A 20,457-nucleotide genomic window follows, 5' to 3' on the forward strand; every position below is an offset into this window, starting at 1 on the left:
AGTCTGAGATACATCAGTGTGATCGACATTGAGAAGGAGTGTTGGTAAAACGTAGGATTACTTCTGTGTCATGCTCTGTGAGTTAACCAGACTGGTTTTCTGTGGGTGGCACACTGCATCAGATTACATGCAGCTAATCTGCATTGCCTGATTACAGAATTTGCATGTAAATCAATGCCTTCAAGAGGTCATAATTTGAATGTCAAATCATCTGACATTTACACGAGACACAACAATGTTGTCCAGCTGGAGATCACTATTGTCTGATTTATAAAAAAATAAAAATAATTGTGTTGATTTTCTTGTGGTTGCTTGTGTCTTCCTTGTTGTCACTTCTTTTCTAGTTTGATCTGAAACTGAGTATAATGGCAACATGAATAAAATAGTTCCTGACATGTTTTAATGGGGAGTTTCTACTATGTAATTGGTGTAAATGAATGGGAACGACTTATTGCTATCGGTTCGGTCAGCTGTTCTACCCAGCGTTTGTCAGACTGTTCAGGAGTTAATACAACCTTGTAAGATTAGATTATGTACTGCTGACTACACTTCATAATGTCAGGAAGAACCCACATGATGTTTTTAGAAAATCTCAATCTTTGTAATTACTGTATCTTTCCTCCTGTAGCTCTCAGTGTAGGAACCCATTGATAGCCTCAGTCTTAGAACTAGGCAGCCATACTGTATAGCAAAATATTTCAATTCAGCATGGCAGCCTGTTGACTCAGGGAAGTCTTTGAAGCTTTGCAATACCCCATCAAAAGTGATAGGAGGGTACAGCTCTATTAAAATGCAATTTAACATGCTTTACCTAATATGGCAGCAATGGAATACCAATCTAGTGGTAACCCACTATGCAGGATGTTTTTCTGGCAGTGTGACAGACTGCAATATAAAAGGAAAAGTCCCTTGCAGTAAGCATTTTATTGGGTTTAAAAATGGGTTCTGTAGACATGAACGGTTATCCTCGTGCCTGGAAAATGTGGTTGGTAAAGATAGAAGAATTCCATTGAAAGGCTGAATACGTTTGAAGTAATTGAACTATTGTCTGTCTCAATAGATTTAGTGATGTTTGTTGACAAACTGAAGTCAACTGCGATTGTAATGCCAATTTGGCATTGTTGAATTCATTTTGGAGGGGATGAATGATCAAGTTAGCACCTTCAATCTCCTTTAGTGTTGTTTTATGATAATGTCCTCAAGAGTCAAACATTAATATTTAAGCAAACTAGAGTAAAACATTGGAGACATAGGTTTAAAATTTCCCCAAACACAAATACCTAAATTGTTGCCTCTAGGATAAGGCCCAAGGTCAAAATCAGTAACGGGAAATAACAAATAAGCAGACATAACATCTAAATAATTAACTTTGTGGGTGCTTTGTCATTTATAAGGGTAGAAACAGGGATTATGTTAACATGTAATACATTATTAATGTCAGAGAGTCCTGCGAAACTAGTCCTATGGGACAATAAGAAGATTGAAACAGTGATGCAGCAGTTAGATCTAGTTCATAGGGTGTGTCGTGTTGCTTTGAAAATGCAACGTTTTTCACAATCTGACAGGCTGTCGGAGAGATGAGGATCGACTTCAGTTAACCATTCATAATAGTTAACTTTCACACATTCTTCTCTTTAAGCGCATGATGGATGCTTGAAAGACAGATATTGTGGTTTACAAGTGTTTTTTACTTGCAGTAGAATAGCATTTGATGTATTTACAGTTGGATAATGTTTATATAAAGTATATACTATTTGCATATATGCTATGTGAGTACAGTTATACTATACATATCTGGAGATTAAGATGTTGGTGAATTTATTTGATGTTAACTTCATTGGAGTTTGTGGCTATGCTCTGTGTTTTTCGCCAGAAGAATGCACATTGATAACGTCAGGATGTGAGGAGGATAAGAAAAGTTAACAGCTACTTTTTTATTCCACTTTGTATTCATTATCAAGCTTTCTTTACATGAATCCTGAGTCTGGGGTGTTATTATCCTCCTTTATTCTTGGATATATGCTTTCTTTTTACTGAACGTCTGAAAAACCTTTCAGGAACAATACAATGTGTTCATGTTGGCTCACTTGAAATTGAATTTCTCACAATGTGCATTTCTTTCTTCAGACGGATACAGACTCAAGGTTTTCTCTAATAAGACTTAATCGTTTTTATTCATTTCACTTCCAAAAGGCTTACAAACGCTAAATATGACCTCAGCTTTTAGGTAAAACCGATCACACGTCCATATACATTATACACAGTGTACCGACTGTATATAATCTGTTTTATAATCTGATACTGTAGCCTTCTCCACATATGGTGGTCACATTGTGAAAGTTGCTCTGCAAGGATAAATTATACCAAAGGATAAGACCTTGCCATAGCCCTTTAACTGCTTATTCAAAAGGATTGCAGCAATCTACGTTATCCATGTTAATTTGATATTGCTACTGCTGCCATTATAATTATATTGTTGGTTTCTCTCTCAAAAATGGAAATCATTGATTTAGAGGACCAACAAATATACACATCTTTCAAAACATTTGAAGGCTCTGTTTGGGAGTCACCTTGCTGTCAATAGGGATGAAAAAGTACATGTTGGATTTTGTTTGTGGTGAATGACCTGTCTGTCCTTCATGTGAAACCTCCATTCATGATGGATAAAGAAATAGAACATGCCTTTGATAAACTGACCTTCTTCAGTTGTATTCATTTAGTCAAAGCTTTTATCCAAAGCAACAGAGAAATTGTGGACATTTTCACTTACAAGTACCAACAACTGAACAAATTTACACTGCAAATAATAATAGTAAATTGTTCAGTTTGTTTTGCTTCATTAACAAAACATCTCTCAGGACCTTCCTTCAAAATCACTTAAATTGGGCTCGAGGACTGGGTGATATTTGTGCTTTCTGATTTTTTAGAATTGCAGCATATGCCTCCGTGTTTCTTGAAGGCGAATTATTGAAGTTGTTGCGTCTATAGTGAAAGTATATGTATGGACCGGTGGATAAACCTTATTCACATTTGGACACCGACCAGGGTCACATTTCTCAGTCGTATCCAACCACCACCAAAGCAAGTCTAAGAGATGGAAAGAAATAAATAGTACAAGGCACTGTTTTGGCCCCGATAAAGTTTTGATGAATAACAAATAGCGTGTCTCTTTACCCCCCCCCCCCCCCCCCCCTCCCGGCTCCCCAATACAATAAGGTTATCAAAAGTCTCGATGTTTGACATTGAAAGAAAAATGTATCGTCAAGAAGGCTTTGTTGTTTAGAGGAAATCGGTTATTTTAAGCCTAAAGATGACAGTTAAGGGTTAAAACTCTTGGTTTCATCTCATATGAAGGTGTCAGGAGAAAATCAGGACTCATCAGACTGTATGATTCCTGTCACGCTGTGCAAGTAATAACATCTCAGTTCTGCCTTGAAACGCCTGGAGTTCATTACTGTATGATTTGATTTTTCCAGTGTATCTGCAAGTGTACTGCAGGTTAGCGGGCAACCATGTGCACCCAGGCCAAAAGGCAAGGAGTGTTTAATAAGCCAGATTCCCTCCAGGTGAACAAGCCTATGCCACGATCATATTTTGATTGAGGTGATGGTTGGGTTGAGGCAGGATAGCGTTGACCTCTCAGTAAGTCAGAGGAAGCCTGAACAGTTATACAGGAATGCGTTTGTACACTTCTGCTCTCTAGAAGCGTTCTTGATGTGTTGTATTAATCTATACCGCGTTTGTGCCAGGATCAGTCTATCTAAGTATCTGAGCCATATAGGTAGGAGTCAGGTGACTGAGCGGTTAGGGAATCGGGCTAGTAATCTGAAGGTTGCCAGTTCAAATCCCGGCAGTGCAAAATGACGTTGTGTCCTTGGGAATGTCCCTGTACTTACTGTAAGTCGCTCTGGATAAGAGCGTCTGCTAAATGACTAAATGTAAATGTATATTTTGCCTATTCTTCCCCACAGTGCCACCCCAAATCATCAACTTGTCGAAGGATCTCGTGGTCAACGAAGGCGCGGACGTCACCCTGATGTGTCAAGCTGGTGGGAAACCGGACCCCTCTCTCAGTTGGCAGCTGATCTCTCCCTCAGGTAGGACTGAACCCCTCTCTCAGTTGGCAGCTGATCTCTCCCTCAGGTAGGGCTGAACCCCTCTCTCAGTTGGGAGCTGATCTCTCCCTCAGGTAGGACTGAACCCCTCTCTCAGTTGGCAGCTGATCTCTCCCTCAGGTAGGACTGAACCCCTCTCTCAGTTGGCAGCTGATCTCTCCCTCAGGTAGGACTGAACCCCTCTCTCAGTTGGCAGCTGATCTCTCCCTCAGGTAGGGCTGAACCCCTCTCTCAGCTGGAAGCTGATCTCTCCCTCAGGTAGGACTGAACCCCTCTCTCAGCTGGAAGCTGATCTCTCCCTCAGGTAGGACTGAACCCCTCTCTCAGTTGGAAGCTGATCTCTCCCTCAGGTAGGACTGAACCCCTCTCTCAGCTGGAAGCTGATCTCTCCCTCAGGTAGGACTGAACCCCTCTCTCAGCTGGAAGCTGATCTCTCCCTCAGATAGGACTGAACCCGAAGCCAAACCAATGTTAGACATGTCATGTCCTCTTGACTGTTACTCCAACTTGCATCTTTTACTTAGCCCCGCCTTCCCCAAACACACACACACACACACATTCTCTCTCTTACCTTCAACTTAACCTTTATTGCTCACTCCTCATTACCTCTCACACCCATTTCAGTTTCTGTCTTGCTTGTGTACCTTTTGCTACTGTTTACTGTACTCACCTCTCGTGTTTCTCTGCCGACACGAGTGACCTCCAGTGAACTGCATCACTCTACTTTTGAAAGAGCTCATTACCTGTCATTACCTGTCTCATAATCATTATTTCAGAGTAATGAGATGTAAGGGAAGAAACTAACCTCTGGGTTTGGGCTAATTAATTTGGATAATTGAGTAGATGTTTCGGTGGGCTGAGGTAAACGCAGTGTTTCACGTACTTCAAATCTGTGAGCATAGACAACTGTTACAGATGAGCGCTTAGCCATGATGTCCACCTTGGAGTTGATTGTTATTCAACTCCAAATTCAATATATTTGAATACAGTTCCTGATCTCCGTGGAAGAATGTGAAAAACAAACGAACGGCTGTCCTCCTCCCGATATGCGCACGCTTAACCAGCTGAATGAGTCTTGAATTCGTAACGAGTAACGCTCTCCAAAGGACCGTTGTGAGCCAGCAGTCTCCTCTCCCTCTCCTTTGTGTCCCTACAAACATCTGGGAATTGAAATGTTAATAGGACAAGGATGTGACTGCCCTGTCTGTAAGGAGATAAGTGAGGAAGAGAGGCCTGTGATGGGCTTCCATTTGTAAAAGCGACGGGTGTTTTTGGCGGAGAGGCCGTAATTGTGCAGGCCCGCGCTGAAAAGATCAACTGTCACTAGCAGTGCCCGTGGCAACAGAGAATGGTTGCCTCGGCTAGATTCTAGGACGTGCATGTGTTTACCAGGCAATTACGACCTCACTTTGTGTCAATCAGTAGATGATAATACATGTTATTGACCCCAAGAGAATGAAAACCGCCAGTTGTAGCCTGATGAGTGCCTTGCGAATACCCTGGTTGGAGTCAAAGGGTTTGTAAAAATCACTATTTCACGACTACTGATTTTTTTTTACATGAAATACCATAGCATAGAACATGCTGCATGTGTGTTGTTTTACATTAATGATCTATTGGAATTTAACTGAATTCTCCATAGGTTTAAATATTTGGATCAAGCTCATTTTAGAACATCCAGTTTTTGTTCCCAAATCAATTTATCTTCCCCGTATTTATGTATTCCAAGTTTACAGGGGATCACTTTTGTGGATAAAAGAGATTACAGCTATTGGAACACTGTGTAGCACCACAGCTGGAAGTTCAAACCTGTCTCCTTGATACCAGAGCTTGGTGTTCCAGCTGAACAAATAAGTAGATTCCATTCTGTCTAATTACCAAAAGCTGCTTATTCAGTTATTCTCTTCGATAGTCTCATCACTCGCCCCACACATGCAGCATATGGAGAATCAGAAACAGCAAATTTACTTTATAATACCCCGTACATACATTGTGGGTTCTTTGTGGACAAGTGCGCCCCATTAAAATTCCATTACCTGTTCCTGGGGTCATCCTTCTCATCTGAGCTTGCTTGGTGTTCACACGTTGGGGAAGGAGACACTTGAAGCCGTTTCCGAGTATTCTCTCTATTACATACCTTAGGACATTTGTAGGTACCATCCATCATTGTTTGCTCAATTTTCTAGGAGTGATTGAGTCACGCACACTGTCAAAAGAATCCTTTGGTGAGCTGTTACATAATCTGGATGATAACAGGCCTCTATTTGACAGTGAGAAAGGAGATTTAGCAACGTGTTGCTCTGCACTGTCATGGTAAGGGGAGTGTACCGTATCAATTTCAGCATTTAGTGCTTCAAACATCCATTACTTTTTTTTTCCATAGAATTACAAGTTTTAGATTAAGACGCAGCCCACCTGAAAACATGCCCGTACAATCATAGGTATGACGTTAATATCCAACCATTCGTAGGGAATTAACAACAAACCACGCTGTCTTAAAACATAGCATGGAATTACTCACTGCTCCTCCCTTATGATTTCAAGTTCCAATCAACTCTGGGACATTAGACAACTTCTAGATTTGTTCTAGTTTGTTCTTCGTGGGAGTTGATAGTTTGCCACATCAAAAGCAATGGATTTGAATAGAAAACAGGAAAACTCATGGAAACCATTTCCATATAAATCAAACTGCTTTCAGAGGTTTTGCGTTTATCAAAATATCTAATTTTCCTTTCTCAATGCTCTCCACGATCAGAATACAAGCTCTGACATGTATATTAATATTTTTCATACATTTTAACAATCCCCAACTGAAAGAAGCTTTTGAAATGCAAGAAAAGTTTTGCTCTGCTCAAATCAAAACCAACTAAACAGCAGCGGTGGCCTATAGAATACTTAAGGTCACAGGGTAAATACAGAACCAAAGACAAATGTAAATAAATAGTCTCTCCTGCAACATACTACTCCTCTATAGAATTGCATGAACCGATCCAAAGGTTTACTTCAGGTTAAGAAATGCATCTTTTAACAAAAAGTATTTGTGATATCTCATAACCCCCCACCAAAAAGTATACCTACTTTTCAGCACAGCCAACACTCAGAGCTGTAATCTTACCACACCTGTTCCAGCTTTCCTGTTCTCTCTCCAGTAGCTTGAGGGGGTTCAGTGCAGGTCCAGTTATTACAAGGTCTTTCAGCATGGCAGGGGAGAAAAAAAAGAAAACATAAATAAATGTTTGCCAGTGGAGCGGAGTTTGAGCGTGGTGTGTGTTGCGGTTGTGTATCAGGCATGTGCATATGCCTGGTGCGTGTGTATTTGTGTGTTGCTGTGATCTATCAGATGTGTGTGTGTGTGTGTGTGTTTGTGAGGACTGATGGTATACATTTACATTTAGTCATTTAGCAGACGCTCTTATCCAGAGCGACTTACAGTAAGTTCAGGGACATTCCCCCCGAGGCAAGTAGAGTGAAGTGCCTTGCCCAAGGACACAACGTCATTTTGCACGGTGGGGAATCGAACCGGCAACCTTGTGATTACTAGCCCGATTCCCTAACCGCTCAGTCACCTGATTCCCTAGATACCCCTGGCTGGGCTCTTGTGTTATCCTGCTGCTGACGGCTGCATTCCAGATAGACCGCTCAGAGGCTGGTTCTGGATGAGGGGAGGGGCTGTATCCCAGGTAGACCGCTCAGAGGCTGGTTCTGGATGAGGGGAGGGGCTGTATCCCAGGTAGACCGCTCAGAGGCTGGTTCTGGATGAGGGGAGGGGCTGTATCCCAGGTAGACCGCTCAGAGGCTGGTTCTGGATGAGGGGAGGGGCTGTATCCCAGGTAGACCGCTCAGAGGCTGGTTCTGGATGAGGGGAGGGGCTGTATCCCAGGTAGACCGCTCAGAGGCTGGTTCTGGATGAGAGGAGTTCCACGCGTCTCCCCCTGCTCCGCTACCTGACTGCCACGTCTGTCAGGGTCTGGACGCGGAACCCTGTCACACCCACATCAAATTAATATATACAAACATGACGGGTAGCGATATGGTCGCCGTGGAATCCCACCAAAATCGAGTCGGCACACTTGATTGGAAATATTCATTGAAGTCGTAATGTTGGCGTTGCCTGAGAGCTTAATGTAAATTGGCGGAGCTCACTGGCATTTGATTAGTTTCTCGTGGAGGAGAGTTTGCAGGAAAGTTTATTCGCTAGAAACCTTTACGACCTTGGATTGTCATGGTCAGGGAGAGGAAATGTGGATTTGATAAATGTAATGCATGTGATAAATTTGTCTGTAAATACAACCAGCTCCCATCCATTCAGAGGAAGCTGTGACTACCTAGCCAGCTCACATACCTGAATGTTTTCACCACAGGTTCACAAACCATAGCGCGTTTCGCCAGGAATGTAATGCACACCTGATGCAGTACATCTACCTGAGCAAAGCTTTTGTGTTGGATGGGGAAAAAGATGGAGTTTCAGTAAAAGAGAGATGGTTGCCTTGAAAGTAGCAAAGATTGCTAACTATGTTAGAGAGAACGCACCTGTCTAAACACAGAGAAATAAGTGTGAGCGACAAGAAATGCTTGGTTACCGGAAGAGAGGTCAGGAGTGACGAGGTTCGTTTCACTTGAATATTTATTAATTCTCCATTCTTACCATCCACAGGTTACTCATAGAAACTCACGATGTAGCTAAAAATGTCTAAGAATATGTAACCCCCCCAACATTAGTGACAGCTATGGTTTTCATATCGGATTGTAAGTTCAGAAAAGAGACGTGATGATGGTGAAGGGTCAAATCAAAGAGAAGCTGTCAGAACGAGTTCTCCGCAGTCGCAACCGTCTAAGTAAAAGAGAGAATGGATACAGTACTGTCTTATTACAGTTCATTCAGCGCTGAAAACCCCGAGCCATATTTATGCCTCTCTGTTTGTTTTCATCAAAGAAGACCAGAGACTTCAAAGCACGTTATAAAATGCTATATCTCCAAGGCTCACAATCAACCGAGGGGGAAAAAACACGGTATAAATTCGACATCTGCATATTTGCCACCTGCAGCAACCCCTCTGTGAAATGCCACGGTGAGAGGAGGAGCTTGTGAACAATAAAGCAACAGGCTTTGTTAGTGCCAAATCCCACCTGAAAGCAATTCCATCCGTTAAATTCCTCACACTGGTTTTCATATCCCCTCCCTCTCAGTTCTATCAAGATAATCGGGTAAATAGCTGTGCCACACCTCCCCAAGTCATCTGTAGATGTTCTCTCTAAAGGCTCGTTCAGTTTTTCTTGTGAAGGAAACATGGTATATTGTTGAGGTTATGTGTTGAGGACATGCATGCACCCTGTATGGAGGACAAAACTGGATCAAAGGTGAAACGACTTGAACTTTGAACACGAGAGTGCAGTGTAGACATTTCCCTATCGCTTTCCATCTTTTTATCGTTTTCAATCCTTTTTGACTGTCGTCACTCTCTGTCCCATTGGCAGGGTGCTACCTGGCTCTCCAAGTCCCACAGAGAGGCCAGCGGGGGCTGAGCTGTACTCTGGGGACTCTCCTCCTCTCTTCTTTTCATCCCTCTCTCTCTCCCTCTCATTCTCTCTTCCTCTCTCTCCCTCCCCATCTCTCTCTTTTTCTCTCTGTTCTCCCTGGTGGCCTCCTCTCTCGTTCTGTGTGTCACGTGTCACAGAGGGCACAGGCACAAGAAGGTTGTGCTTTTAACAACACTCCCTCAGTCCTGGTTTGAATGGATGGGTTCCCTACAGGTGCCACGTTTCCCCCCCAGTTCTGTTGAAAGGGAAGTGTAGCAATCATTCGACGACTTCTTACCTTATGTGTATTATTATACATTTACTCCTCCAGAATGGAATTAATTCCTGATCTGTACCGATGTGCCTTATCTATATAAACTGTCTATAGGCATGTTTTTATAAACATGGTTGTTCAGGCATAACAAACTTTCTATACTTAAGCACTTTGAGATGGTGAGTATGTTTGTGTACGCGTGTGTGAGAGCTTGGCGTGTTTATGTCTCGTAAACGCTGCCGCGACTGAGAGAACGATCTCTCGTTCTCTCTCCACGCGCAAAATTGCGATGGTCAACTTGTGCCCTCAGGCACCTCCCATCATCTTTTCACTGGCTTTACTGACACAGCAGGCGTTGGGCAAACAAGCCCAGCATGGGCAATAAGCAAGCCATACAGCTTCAAACTGACGCCTGGTTTTGCCCCCCTCCAAGACACAGAGAGCTGTTGGAGAAGCTTCCATACACTGGGTTTTTATACACTGGCAATAAAACGTCAGGGAACATTGATTTGGTGTAAACACCTCTTCCAGTCTTGACATTCATGGCCCCTACTAGCTCCTTTTATTTTATTTGTGTTTTTATTTTGTAGTTTTTACATTAAAACCTTGTGCACAACCTTAACAAGCTGGTACATTAGCTGTTATGTGTGTGGTTGTCTGGCATGGTGTCGTGCACCTCTATATGTCTAAATACCTCCCTGTAACTAACCCCAAACAAACTCTTGTCCCTGTTGTTCGAAACTTGCAGGAAAATTAAGCAGCAACAGTCATAATGTAACAATTCTTAATCATATCCTTCCATAATAGTTTCATTAAAACTCAGTAGTTATATATATATATATATATATATATATATATATATATATATATATATATATATATATATATATATATATATATATATAAATATTATGGTGGAGTTCATAGAAATACTTGAAGTATTTTGTGCATTGAACCAGTTGTGTGGGCATTTCTAAAGATTTGTATAACCAGCATAGCTGATCAAAAAATCATTTTAATAACTTCTGTTGTGAGTGGAACGAGGCATCCTGACCGTAGAACCTCCAGGGGTGACAGGTGGCTTTATACTTCCTAAAAGAAGTACCGCCAGTTTTAAGAGGCAGTGGGTGTCTGGATTTGACACGGTAGCCTTGAAAGAACAGACAGAGGAAGGGGGTGAGCGAGGGAAGTGAGAGAGAAGAAAGAGGGAGGGAGACAGAGAGAGAAGGGAGTAAGAGAAGAGAGAGGGAGAGGGGAGTGAGAGGGAGGGAGGGAGACGGAGAGAGCGGGGACTCGCGCACCTGTGTGTTCTGGAGATCTCCCGATGCTTCCTGTCAGCTGATGCAAGCTCTGCAGCGACTCCTCTCATCAAGCCCTCTCCCAGGTGCGAGTCGCTGTCGCTCTGAAACCTGACAAAGTGAATACGTGCGCATTCTATTACTGTCATCCGTGGCACAGGGGAAGCGGACCTTTTCTGTTCCCCCTTGATGTTGTCTGAAAGGATGCCCACGTACTTGACGTTAAGTGCTGTACACGAAGGATTAGCTTTACCCCCGAAGCTAAAATCAAACAAGGGAAAAGTGTACACACTTTCTTTTTTTTCTTGGTTTTGGTGTTTGATTTGTCGACTGGATGTGTCAGTAGACTTTTTTCATGTGAGAGAAAGTGACGCAGGAACACGAGTGTTTTGGCACTGATATGATGGTTGAAGTAGAGGGTTACACGAACGCTCCCACTAATCAGCCAGTCGTGTCTTTCTCTGGAAATGTTAGGTTGCTGAATCGTGGCAGTCTAGGAGTGGGGTTTGTTACGTGTGTTTAAAGGAAAACAATGGCCATAAAAGCAAATCATGTGGGAAGAACTGAATGGATCTTTAGAGGGAGACTGTTTTGAGGTATTATTTAGATTTGTAGCATCTGGAATTTAACTGGAGGAACACAGTCTTATCTTTCACAGATTGATTCTTTGTCACCCGTCACGTCAACAGAACATTGTACTGTAGATGTTCCGGTTTAACCTGCAATTGATTGAGACTTAAGCTTTGGTCTTGGTTAGCTGCCAGACACTGAAAAAGGTTTCCTGTTTCTTAAAGTAGCTGGCTTATCAATTAATTATCTGGGCTTGGTTAAAAGCTGTTGGAGCTAGCAAAAATGATCGTCTCCAAAGCTGTTTCATCCCAGTTTGCAGTTCTGGTACATGAGTGGTGATGCATGGCCAATACACATTGGTTCCCTTCTCCTGTGGGAAATAAGCCTGGAAACATTTGTTGAGGCCAAAGATCTAACGTACGGTACATGTTATTGATTACGTACAGGAAACCTGTTCACCTCTCCCTCCTCACCTCTCCTCAGGGGACCTGGGATCGGAAGAGGAGGTTCTGGAGATCCCCTCCATCACCAGGCAGAAGGCCGGAACCTACATATGCACGGCCATCAACGACATCGGCACTGACATCCAGACCGTGGAGATCACGGTGAACTGTGAGTCAGCCTCGCCTCGCCTCCAGTCTGTGTGGTACAGTCATGTCTGGTTCAGTCATTTATACAAGGGAGGGAGTCGAGTCAGATTGTGGTTTCGGTTTTGAATCTTAGGATTTTGTTTAGTAACAATCACGTAAGTGTGTGTATGTAATTGTAACTAGTCATACATTAATAATCACAGGTCTGTTTAGAGTAGAAGCTTAGTCAAACTAAATGATATGTTTAACGTTGGAAGAGTGGACATGTTTTTGATTTATTCACTTCACTACATGCTCTGATTTAGACCATGCACCAGGTTATCCATCTCCAAAGCTTACATAAAGTACTTTATTATACATAAACATAAAAAAACAACATAAGCATTCAAAAACTGATGAACCGCAGCACTTTGTCAACAGACTGAAGGGAATACAAACAATGTTCTGTCATTCGCCATCTTCTCCCCTCCCTTTGACACATTGACCCTCTTAGTGACCCTCCCCTATCGTTCACATCCATGTTGCTCTGACAACCGTGCCCCCCCCCTGTGCCCTCCTGCTCTTCCAGACGCCCCCAGCGTGTCAGAGGGCAGAGATGTTGGGGTGACCCTCGGCCAGAAAGGAGTTTTGGAGTGTGAGGCGGATGCGATGCCGGAGGCGAGCTTTGAGTGGTACAGAGATGACAGAAGGTGATTGGCTGTGTTCATTTTGCGTATTTGCTTCAAGACTGCTCAATGACTGTAGATGTGTGTTAATTTCATCGTCAAATGTGTGATGATACTGCAGAGTACAGTTGTGGGTCATGTTTATATATCGAGGGAGACATTAAAGACGTCCTCAAGTAATCTGTAACATACTATCGGCCTGGATAATTGATCATAAATTCAATATGGTCGGTTTGATATTCCATGAGATGGAATAACAAGGCCTCATATCTGGTGAACACTTAATTTAATCAAAATATGAAAGTTGTCAAAGACAATCATGAATCCAGTAAAAAGTCAGTACACTGTATCTTGATGCTGTGCTGATTAATAAAATATTCTACAAGCTGAATAAATACAAGGCTGTACTGGACTCCTTTCAGCAAGGAAATACCAATGTTCCTTTACTGCAGGTAAAAATGTCAGAATAAAGAACTTAATAATTGTTTTATGTCCCCTTTTTAGGATTCTAAACGGTTTTGATGGCATTGAGATTGAGGACTTAGGGCATCTCTCCAAACTGATGTTTTTCAACGTCTCTGAATCAGATTACGGCAACTTCACCTGCATCGCCATTAACACACTGGGGAGCTCAAACACAACATTTCTCTTGTATGGTGAGTACATGTGTTACTAGTCCAGCTGCAGTGGCACTAAGCGTATAATAGACATAACAGAAGGCAATTATAAGCAGTATTAACTTTGCAAGCAGTATTTGAATACAATGTGTTCTGAACATGAATCTATCTTAATGGTATTTATGATGGTGATGTTATCGATGATACCATCAACATCAGAATGACCACACTTGCCTGACCATTAATGCATTCACCGGCCTTTTACGACATCCCAAAGAACGCTGCCAAGGTTTATTTGATGTTTGAGTTTTTTTTTGCTTTTTTAATATATATCGATATATATATTTGCTTTACTCTGTTGTAGAGGTAATTGAGCCCACTAGCTCAACACTATTGCAAGGTTAGTATTCCGGACTTGCATGTGTTTAAACTCCTGAGCTCACCGTACACTAACAGCATGAATAAACACGGCCATTTTCCCAGTCTAGATTTGGTTCCCAAATCAGTGGAGCACCTTTTGAGCATCTCTCCTCTTAAACCGAGGTGGCAGAGATATTCGGTTGGTAATCCTGTAAAGGAAATGGACCAGATCATTTGTACCACACTGCCTGAAGACATGAGATGTGCAGATACTCACTGGGAAGCACGGCTGTTTTTGGACACAGTTGTTTGCTTCTGATTTTGTTTAAAGAGTTCAGACTGCTCTGAAATGTTGCATCCCTAGTTTCTCCTGATGAAGAAGAATCTCATTTAAACATTTGTGGAAATGGCCAAATCAACAGGAATGCTTTTCTAACTGTTTTCCATTTTTCTTCAATCAACCTTAACCGTCTTGTCTTTTGCATGGCTTAATGTTGCATGTGATCATCATCTGTGTAAGTATTTTGTCTCTATATTAATGTATTTGTTTGAGTTGTGTGTTAAATAGTTGTGTGTGTGTGTGTGTGTAGGGAGTAGAGACTTGTGTGTCTGTGAATCCTAGAAATGTCTGAAACGTATCCATTAAAATCACCCAACCTCTCCTTTTGTGAGTCAGGATCTGTGTTCGTGTGCTTTTGATGTGCGTCTTGGCGACAGTAACTAAGTTATTTGGTTTTCTGGGAAGAAACCACAGAATGATGGCGATTGTAGTGAGAGCTACTGAATGCTCTCCATACAGTTACTTTTGCCAAGGCCCACACCCATAGATGTTAGCCTAACTGGTAGAAAGTTTACTAGTAGGCAGATCAGGTATTGAATGTCCCTTGTAGTGGTAGTTACTTATGTTAGTTCAGTGTCACACATCTAACTCAAACGCAATGCTGGAAAACCACATGGCTATCAAAGATACAAAGCTCAAATCAAGATAAGAAAATAACGCATTACTGTACAAAGCTACAGAAACGTAGATACAGAGAAACAATACAGTAAAATACAATTATTACGGATTTGACTGGATGAGTGGGCATTCAAAGTGGAAGATTTTTTACGCCAAATCCCCCAAATACTTAACAAACGATGTGTTGGTAGGCATTATGGGGTGTGATGGTTGTAGTTAGGAGGAGCGTCCACTGGTACGGCCATCTGCAGTCCCTCTCCTGGACATTGTAGAGGATAACAGAGAAGGTTCTAGACCCTGGGCTCATGTGAGGTTGTATTCCTAACAACAGCAAACACAAATTGAGATGCAAAATAAAACAGTTGGATGTTTTCTATTTTTTTTTCTTTTTTTTGCAGTAAGTGAAACCAGGCCCTTTAACTTTACTTACTGGCTCTGATTTTGATTGTTAGAATGCACTATTATTCTAATTATCCACATACAGGATTAGGATTAATCCACTGTGGCAGTATAATTGGATACATGTCCCAAAAGAAAAGATAGTGAACTCAATAAAATCCAAGGGAAATTAGAAGTCATTGTATTCCAAGCTTCAAAGCGAAAATTATAAATAATCCAGTCTCAGGCAAAATGCCTGTTTGCTGCAATATTTGTTTTAACAGGACTTTAGCCATGTGAACCACATGACCCCTTCAAAGTCACGAAAGAGAGAAATCGTCCGACTCATGAAACTCAAGAAAGATAGAAGATGTGCTTTGTTATTTCACGTTAAATATCTAGTTTTGGTAAGGGACCAGCATTGCAGTCTCTGTAGCACATTCAGAAACGCTTGGGCAAAGCCCCTCTTGCCCCACCATAACTATCAGACTGATTATTTTTCTCCTGCAGTTGATTAGGTTGTTTACACCAAGCTGCAATTAAGGCTGACCTGAACACTCAGCTAGTCTAGGTTTCATCGTACAATAAGATGATGATAAGAGGTCAAGTCAACGAGGCGTATCGGCAAAAGAGGGACGATAACAGCTGCCGTTGCAATGCAAATTTGCCTCCTAAAGTACCCCTGCTTAAAACATTAAGCTGCAGGATTAATCTGTTCCTGAACAAACAGTGTTGGGGCTTGGAGCACTTTAAGCAGCGCTATTAACGAAGTGTGATATTTATTGTTAGTGAGAAGGAGCTTTCTGTAAAATCACACCTTTGAGAATGCGCTTTTTTAGTTTTGAGTTCACCAAAACTTTAGTCTTTAAGGGGTTATTAACAAGAATTGATTATCTCAACAGATCTCGATGATACTAATAAATACTGATGTAGATTCTGTTCATGTTTAGTTTTGCAAATGTACCATCAACCTTTTTGAAATTTTGTGTGGAATTATATTGGCCACCCATCTATATTAAGTTGGAGGAGGGGGTTAAAGATGGGTTGCTAGGTTACGGTGGGATTGCATTTGTTAAGGAATCACATGAAGGAGCCATGATGGGCAATATAATGCTGAATGCAAAATTGCTTTTTATTTTGGTGTAACCACCATTTGCCACTGACCTTTATTGCAAATGAATGTCTCCTTTTTTTCTAGAGGAGTCAACTTCTCCTTTAGCTTTGACAAGCTCTGAAACTTATGCAATACAGTCAGGTTTGTAAATAATACGACCATTACCTCGCTTAACCCAAATCTAACGATTAAACATCCAATGAATAATTAAAATAATAGATCACTGACTTAGAAAACGTAACCCTTCTAAAATCTAAGGTTATTGAGAGTAGTTGTGTAAGAGAATAGATGTGTGAGAGAATAGTTTTTTATTCTACAAGAGAGAGTATTCTTCTCCTTGGTTTGACAGTGTTTGTGAGGGTTTATAGACTACTGGGAAAGTACTAACACAGTAAATCATTTGTTATCTGCGGATACAAGTCAATATATCTATCCCCTAGTCTAAACATGAGAATGGGAAAAATCAATCTTGACTGCGTAAAATTGGCCAAGTATTATTTTGGTTCTCTTTTTTTCGCAGGACCGAGAACAGTTCAGGATGGAAACAACGGGGCTCTGGGAATGCACACGCACACGTACAACTGTGTTGTGTTTGTCCTCTTTCTGCTCTTCCTACTGAGGGTCTGAAGAGGGATGTCTTCATGCAGATTGTGTTTTCTCTCGCGTGGAATCGCAAAACCGAACTACTACATAATGTCGAAGCGCTAAATAAAATAAGTATGTAACATACACTTTCTTTTTCTTTTTTTTTTTTTCTGAAGATTTAACAATGTGTTTTTTTTTTCTTTTTTTTTTTTTACCGTTATGGTATGATTCAATTGTTTGATTTAGGGTTTGCCACTTATTGAAAATGTGTCACTTATTGAAAGTCTGTTTATACATTTTGTATCACAAAGTTTCAATGAGAGACCAGGTTATAGCAAGTGTGTGAGGTGATTATCAAGCATCTGAAATGTACATTGGTAAGCAAAGAACACAGATGTCCCCATGAGGTCTAATGACCTTACATGTGTTTTTCCATGTACCATCATAACGTAAGTATTACAATTATGGTCATGAAAAAAAGACGTGTCAAAATGTTTCTTTTTCTGCAATGATTTGTGTTTTTTCCCCTCTAAGTTTTTTCTCAGCTAATCTATTCTTAGTTTAATTCCTATTTTTAAGAAGGGAATATTATGAAGTTGTAATTATTTAGGCACAAGCCTGGTTTGATTCCTGTTTAGCTGGCACAGCTATACTCATGGTGTTGAGTATATCCACTAGTTAAGAATGGATGAGCGTTTTTATTATGTGAACATCTAACTTCAATAATATATTTCCATGCAACCGTTTGTAAAAGCAACCGGGGTGATAATTCTTAAGTTGTAACATATTGACATGTCATTTACATTATTTGTAGTTACTTGTGAATGGTTACTAATTTAACTATTTGTGTGTCAGAGTTAGGCCATGTCCATTATAAACATGGGGACAAACGTTGGTTTAGAAAAACCCAAAGACTACGTCACTGTTAACTGCAGACTTTGTCCTCCACTCTTTGGCTCTCAAACAGAACCTATAGTTGGTTTGTGTTCAACCGCAATCTATGAACTGACTATGCATATTTTGCATTTTTCGTCAGCAATTAGACTGCTACCACACTGTTTAATGATGTTTTGTAAGTTGATAACCTGGCTTTGAGGGTTATTGGGCAGTCATTTATATAACCGTTTTGAACCTCCCAATATAAGTATGTCTACTTAATCCTCCTTAAGAACACACCACCTGCTGCAGTTGTAGGTCCATGACTTGGCAAAACCCTTCGTTCTGCTAAACAGCCAAGTACACATGCTCATTTGAAACGTTAAGACTGTGCAGTCTTTCATCCAGACTGTCGCTCATGTGCCACAGTGAAATGTGAGGTCTTAAACGCATTCAGTATCTCCAGACAGACTCCCTACAGTGTCGCGTACTGCCACGTAAACGTAAAACGATATTCAGAAGGGTTTTCACGGATCACGTGATGAGCGGTGGCGTCACTATCCTACAGGTTCCATTTAGGGTACGTCAGATACCTGAATGTTCATCTCCCATCATCTACTTCTTAACAATGTAATGTTTGTGTGTTGGGTTTAATATTACCAAACACAACAGTTGTGGATTTCATCAATAACATACACTTAACGGTGACAGACCATTGACAAATGCTTGGCTGTGGTTAAAGGGACAGTTCACCCAAAAATCTAAAATACATATTTTTCCTCTCACTTGTAGTGCTGTTTATCCATCTAGATTGTTTTGTTGTGAGTTTCCAGGGGTTGGAGATGTCTGCCATCTCTCTAATGTAATGGAACAAGATGGCACTCTGCTTGTGGTGCTCAAAGCGCCCAAAACATACATTTGGAAAAACCTGACAGCAATGTCTCTCTCCAGATATCATGACCCGGTTACTCAAGATAGTCCACAGACCTTGTTGTGAGCAGTTTCAAGTAAAAGTGACTGTTGGGTGAACTTTCCCTTTAATGGGTGATTGCTTTGAGACCTATGCAGTACTTTGTCCAAATGTACAGGTCTGAGTATCTGGTTCACAAAAGAATACAGAGGCACAGATTTTGCAAAGCAGTGGTGGTTACGATAAAGATAGATGCTGTCTTTTTAATCAAAATTCACATATTGCATGATGGGGCCAGTGTTGATGTTTAGGAACGAGAACATCTTAACGCATATCACTGAAGATACAGCAATGCACAGAATGCTTAGCCCTTAAAACAAATATGTTAATAAATAAAAAGATTTGTATTTTGGCCACAGCACCACATACAGTATGCTATTTGAACTGATATTGTCTGTTTTAAGATATGATGGTTAACGCTATAGCTACTCTCTTTGTCTTGGGACTTAAGTTGAAGGAAAATGCTATGGGTAGATTCAATACAAGTTGTAATAATTTTGTTTAGTTTCAAAAGCAGATGTACAGAAAGGATTCAGGGCTTCTAGGAAGTATCTGCTTCATCCGTCTCTAAATACCTATTTCGATCATTTTATTTAGTTTGAGCTTATATTGTACCTACCCTATAGTATAGTGCTGTTTGTGATGTGATGTGATATTTGTTTGATATGCAATGGGAATAAATTATTTTTAATTTTAAGATATCACTGAGTTGAGATGGGTCTTAACCACTTGGGGTTAGCAAAGGTACATGATGGAGTTTCATGATCTTATTAATCCATCACAAATGATTAGCACAAACATTTCCCTAATAAAACAATTGCTCAATTGGTCAAGTCAACTCAAGGTACTCACTTGACTCCTGTAATGTAAAAGATTGGTTCACATGTATTTTTTTTTTGACGATTGTGTGTTCATATTTAAGACTGACAATAATAAAATGTTGTATCTAAATGCCTCGTTTTAGCCATCTTTGAGCCCTAATGTAATCTCTTACATGATTTTGTTCTACTTCAGCATAATTGGAAGTTTGAGATTCACAGTAGCCTATGTATTTAACATTTTTATCAGGATTACAGAAGTCTGGTGGAATGCATTGAACTCAACTGGCTGGACAAACAATTTATCCATTTATTTTTGGCTCAATTTTGTTTCAGTGACATAATGTTTTGAATTTTAAAAGGCATTGAATACTTAATATTGAAATGTAAACACCACCGAATTCGTCGGTTTTGAATTCACCTCTTTAAAATTTAAATATGAATAAAATTAAAAAACAGATCCCCAAATGTAATGTTTCTGCTCAAATTTGAATGGTGAAATTCAGATCCAACTCAAATGTATTTGGTTTGAATTTGTTGGATGTGGCATGTTCAAGCTAGTCAACAAGTAATATTTGTGGTGTAAAGTATTTATTTTATGGATAATTTTTCATGCTGCTTGTGTTTGCCATCTCGTAAAGATTTGAATACATATGTCCCAGGTTCCTACTGGTCCGTTCCTGTGACATTGCTGCACCTTGCTGGTAAGAATAGTTTAACTGCGTCATATAGCTAGCTTTAACTCAATCAAG

General features: G+C 40.7%; 1 protein-coding gene across 4 annotated transcripts in view; it reads left to right on the forward strand.

Annotated features, from left to right (window-relative positions):
• ntm (neurotrimin) overlaps nt 1-19,838 on the forward strand; it is a 183,666-nt gene extending 163,828 nt beyond the window's left edge. For 2 of the 4 annotated variants that reach the window (XM_062453236.1, XM_062453235.1), the window contains 7 exons: nt 3,972-4,097; nt 12,258-12,386; nt 12,933-13,053; nt 13,534-13,685; nt 14,011-14,046; nt 16,541-16,597; nt 16,977-19,838. In XM_062453236.1, coding sequence (XP_062309220.1) covers nt 3,972-4,097; nt 12,258-12,386; nt 12,933-13,053; nt 13,534-13,685; nt 14,011-14,046; nt 16,541-16,597; nt 16,977-17,083 — 728 coding nt within the window. In that variant the 3' untranslated portion in view covers nt 17,084-19,838. The remainder of the gene's footprint in view (nt 1-3,971; nt 4,098-12,257; nt 12,387-12,932; nt 13,054-13,533; nt 13,686-14,010; nt 14,047-16,540; nt 16,598-16,976) is intronic. The other 2 variants (XM_062453237.1, XM_062453238.1) reach the window with 2 other exon arrangements.
• The last annotated feature ends 619 nt before the right edge of the window (nt 19,839-20,457 follow it).

Source organism: Osmerus eperlanus, chromosome 27 (assembly GCF_963692335.1).
Source record: "Osmerus eperlanus chromosome 27, fOsmEpe2.1, whole genome shotgun sequence".
Classification (NCBI taxonomy): Eukaryota; Metazoa; Chordata; class Actinopteri; order Osmeriformes; family Osmeridae; genus Osmerus; species Osmerus eperlanus.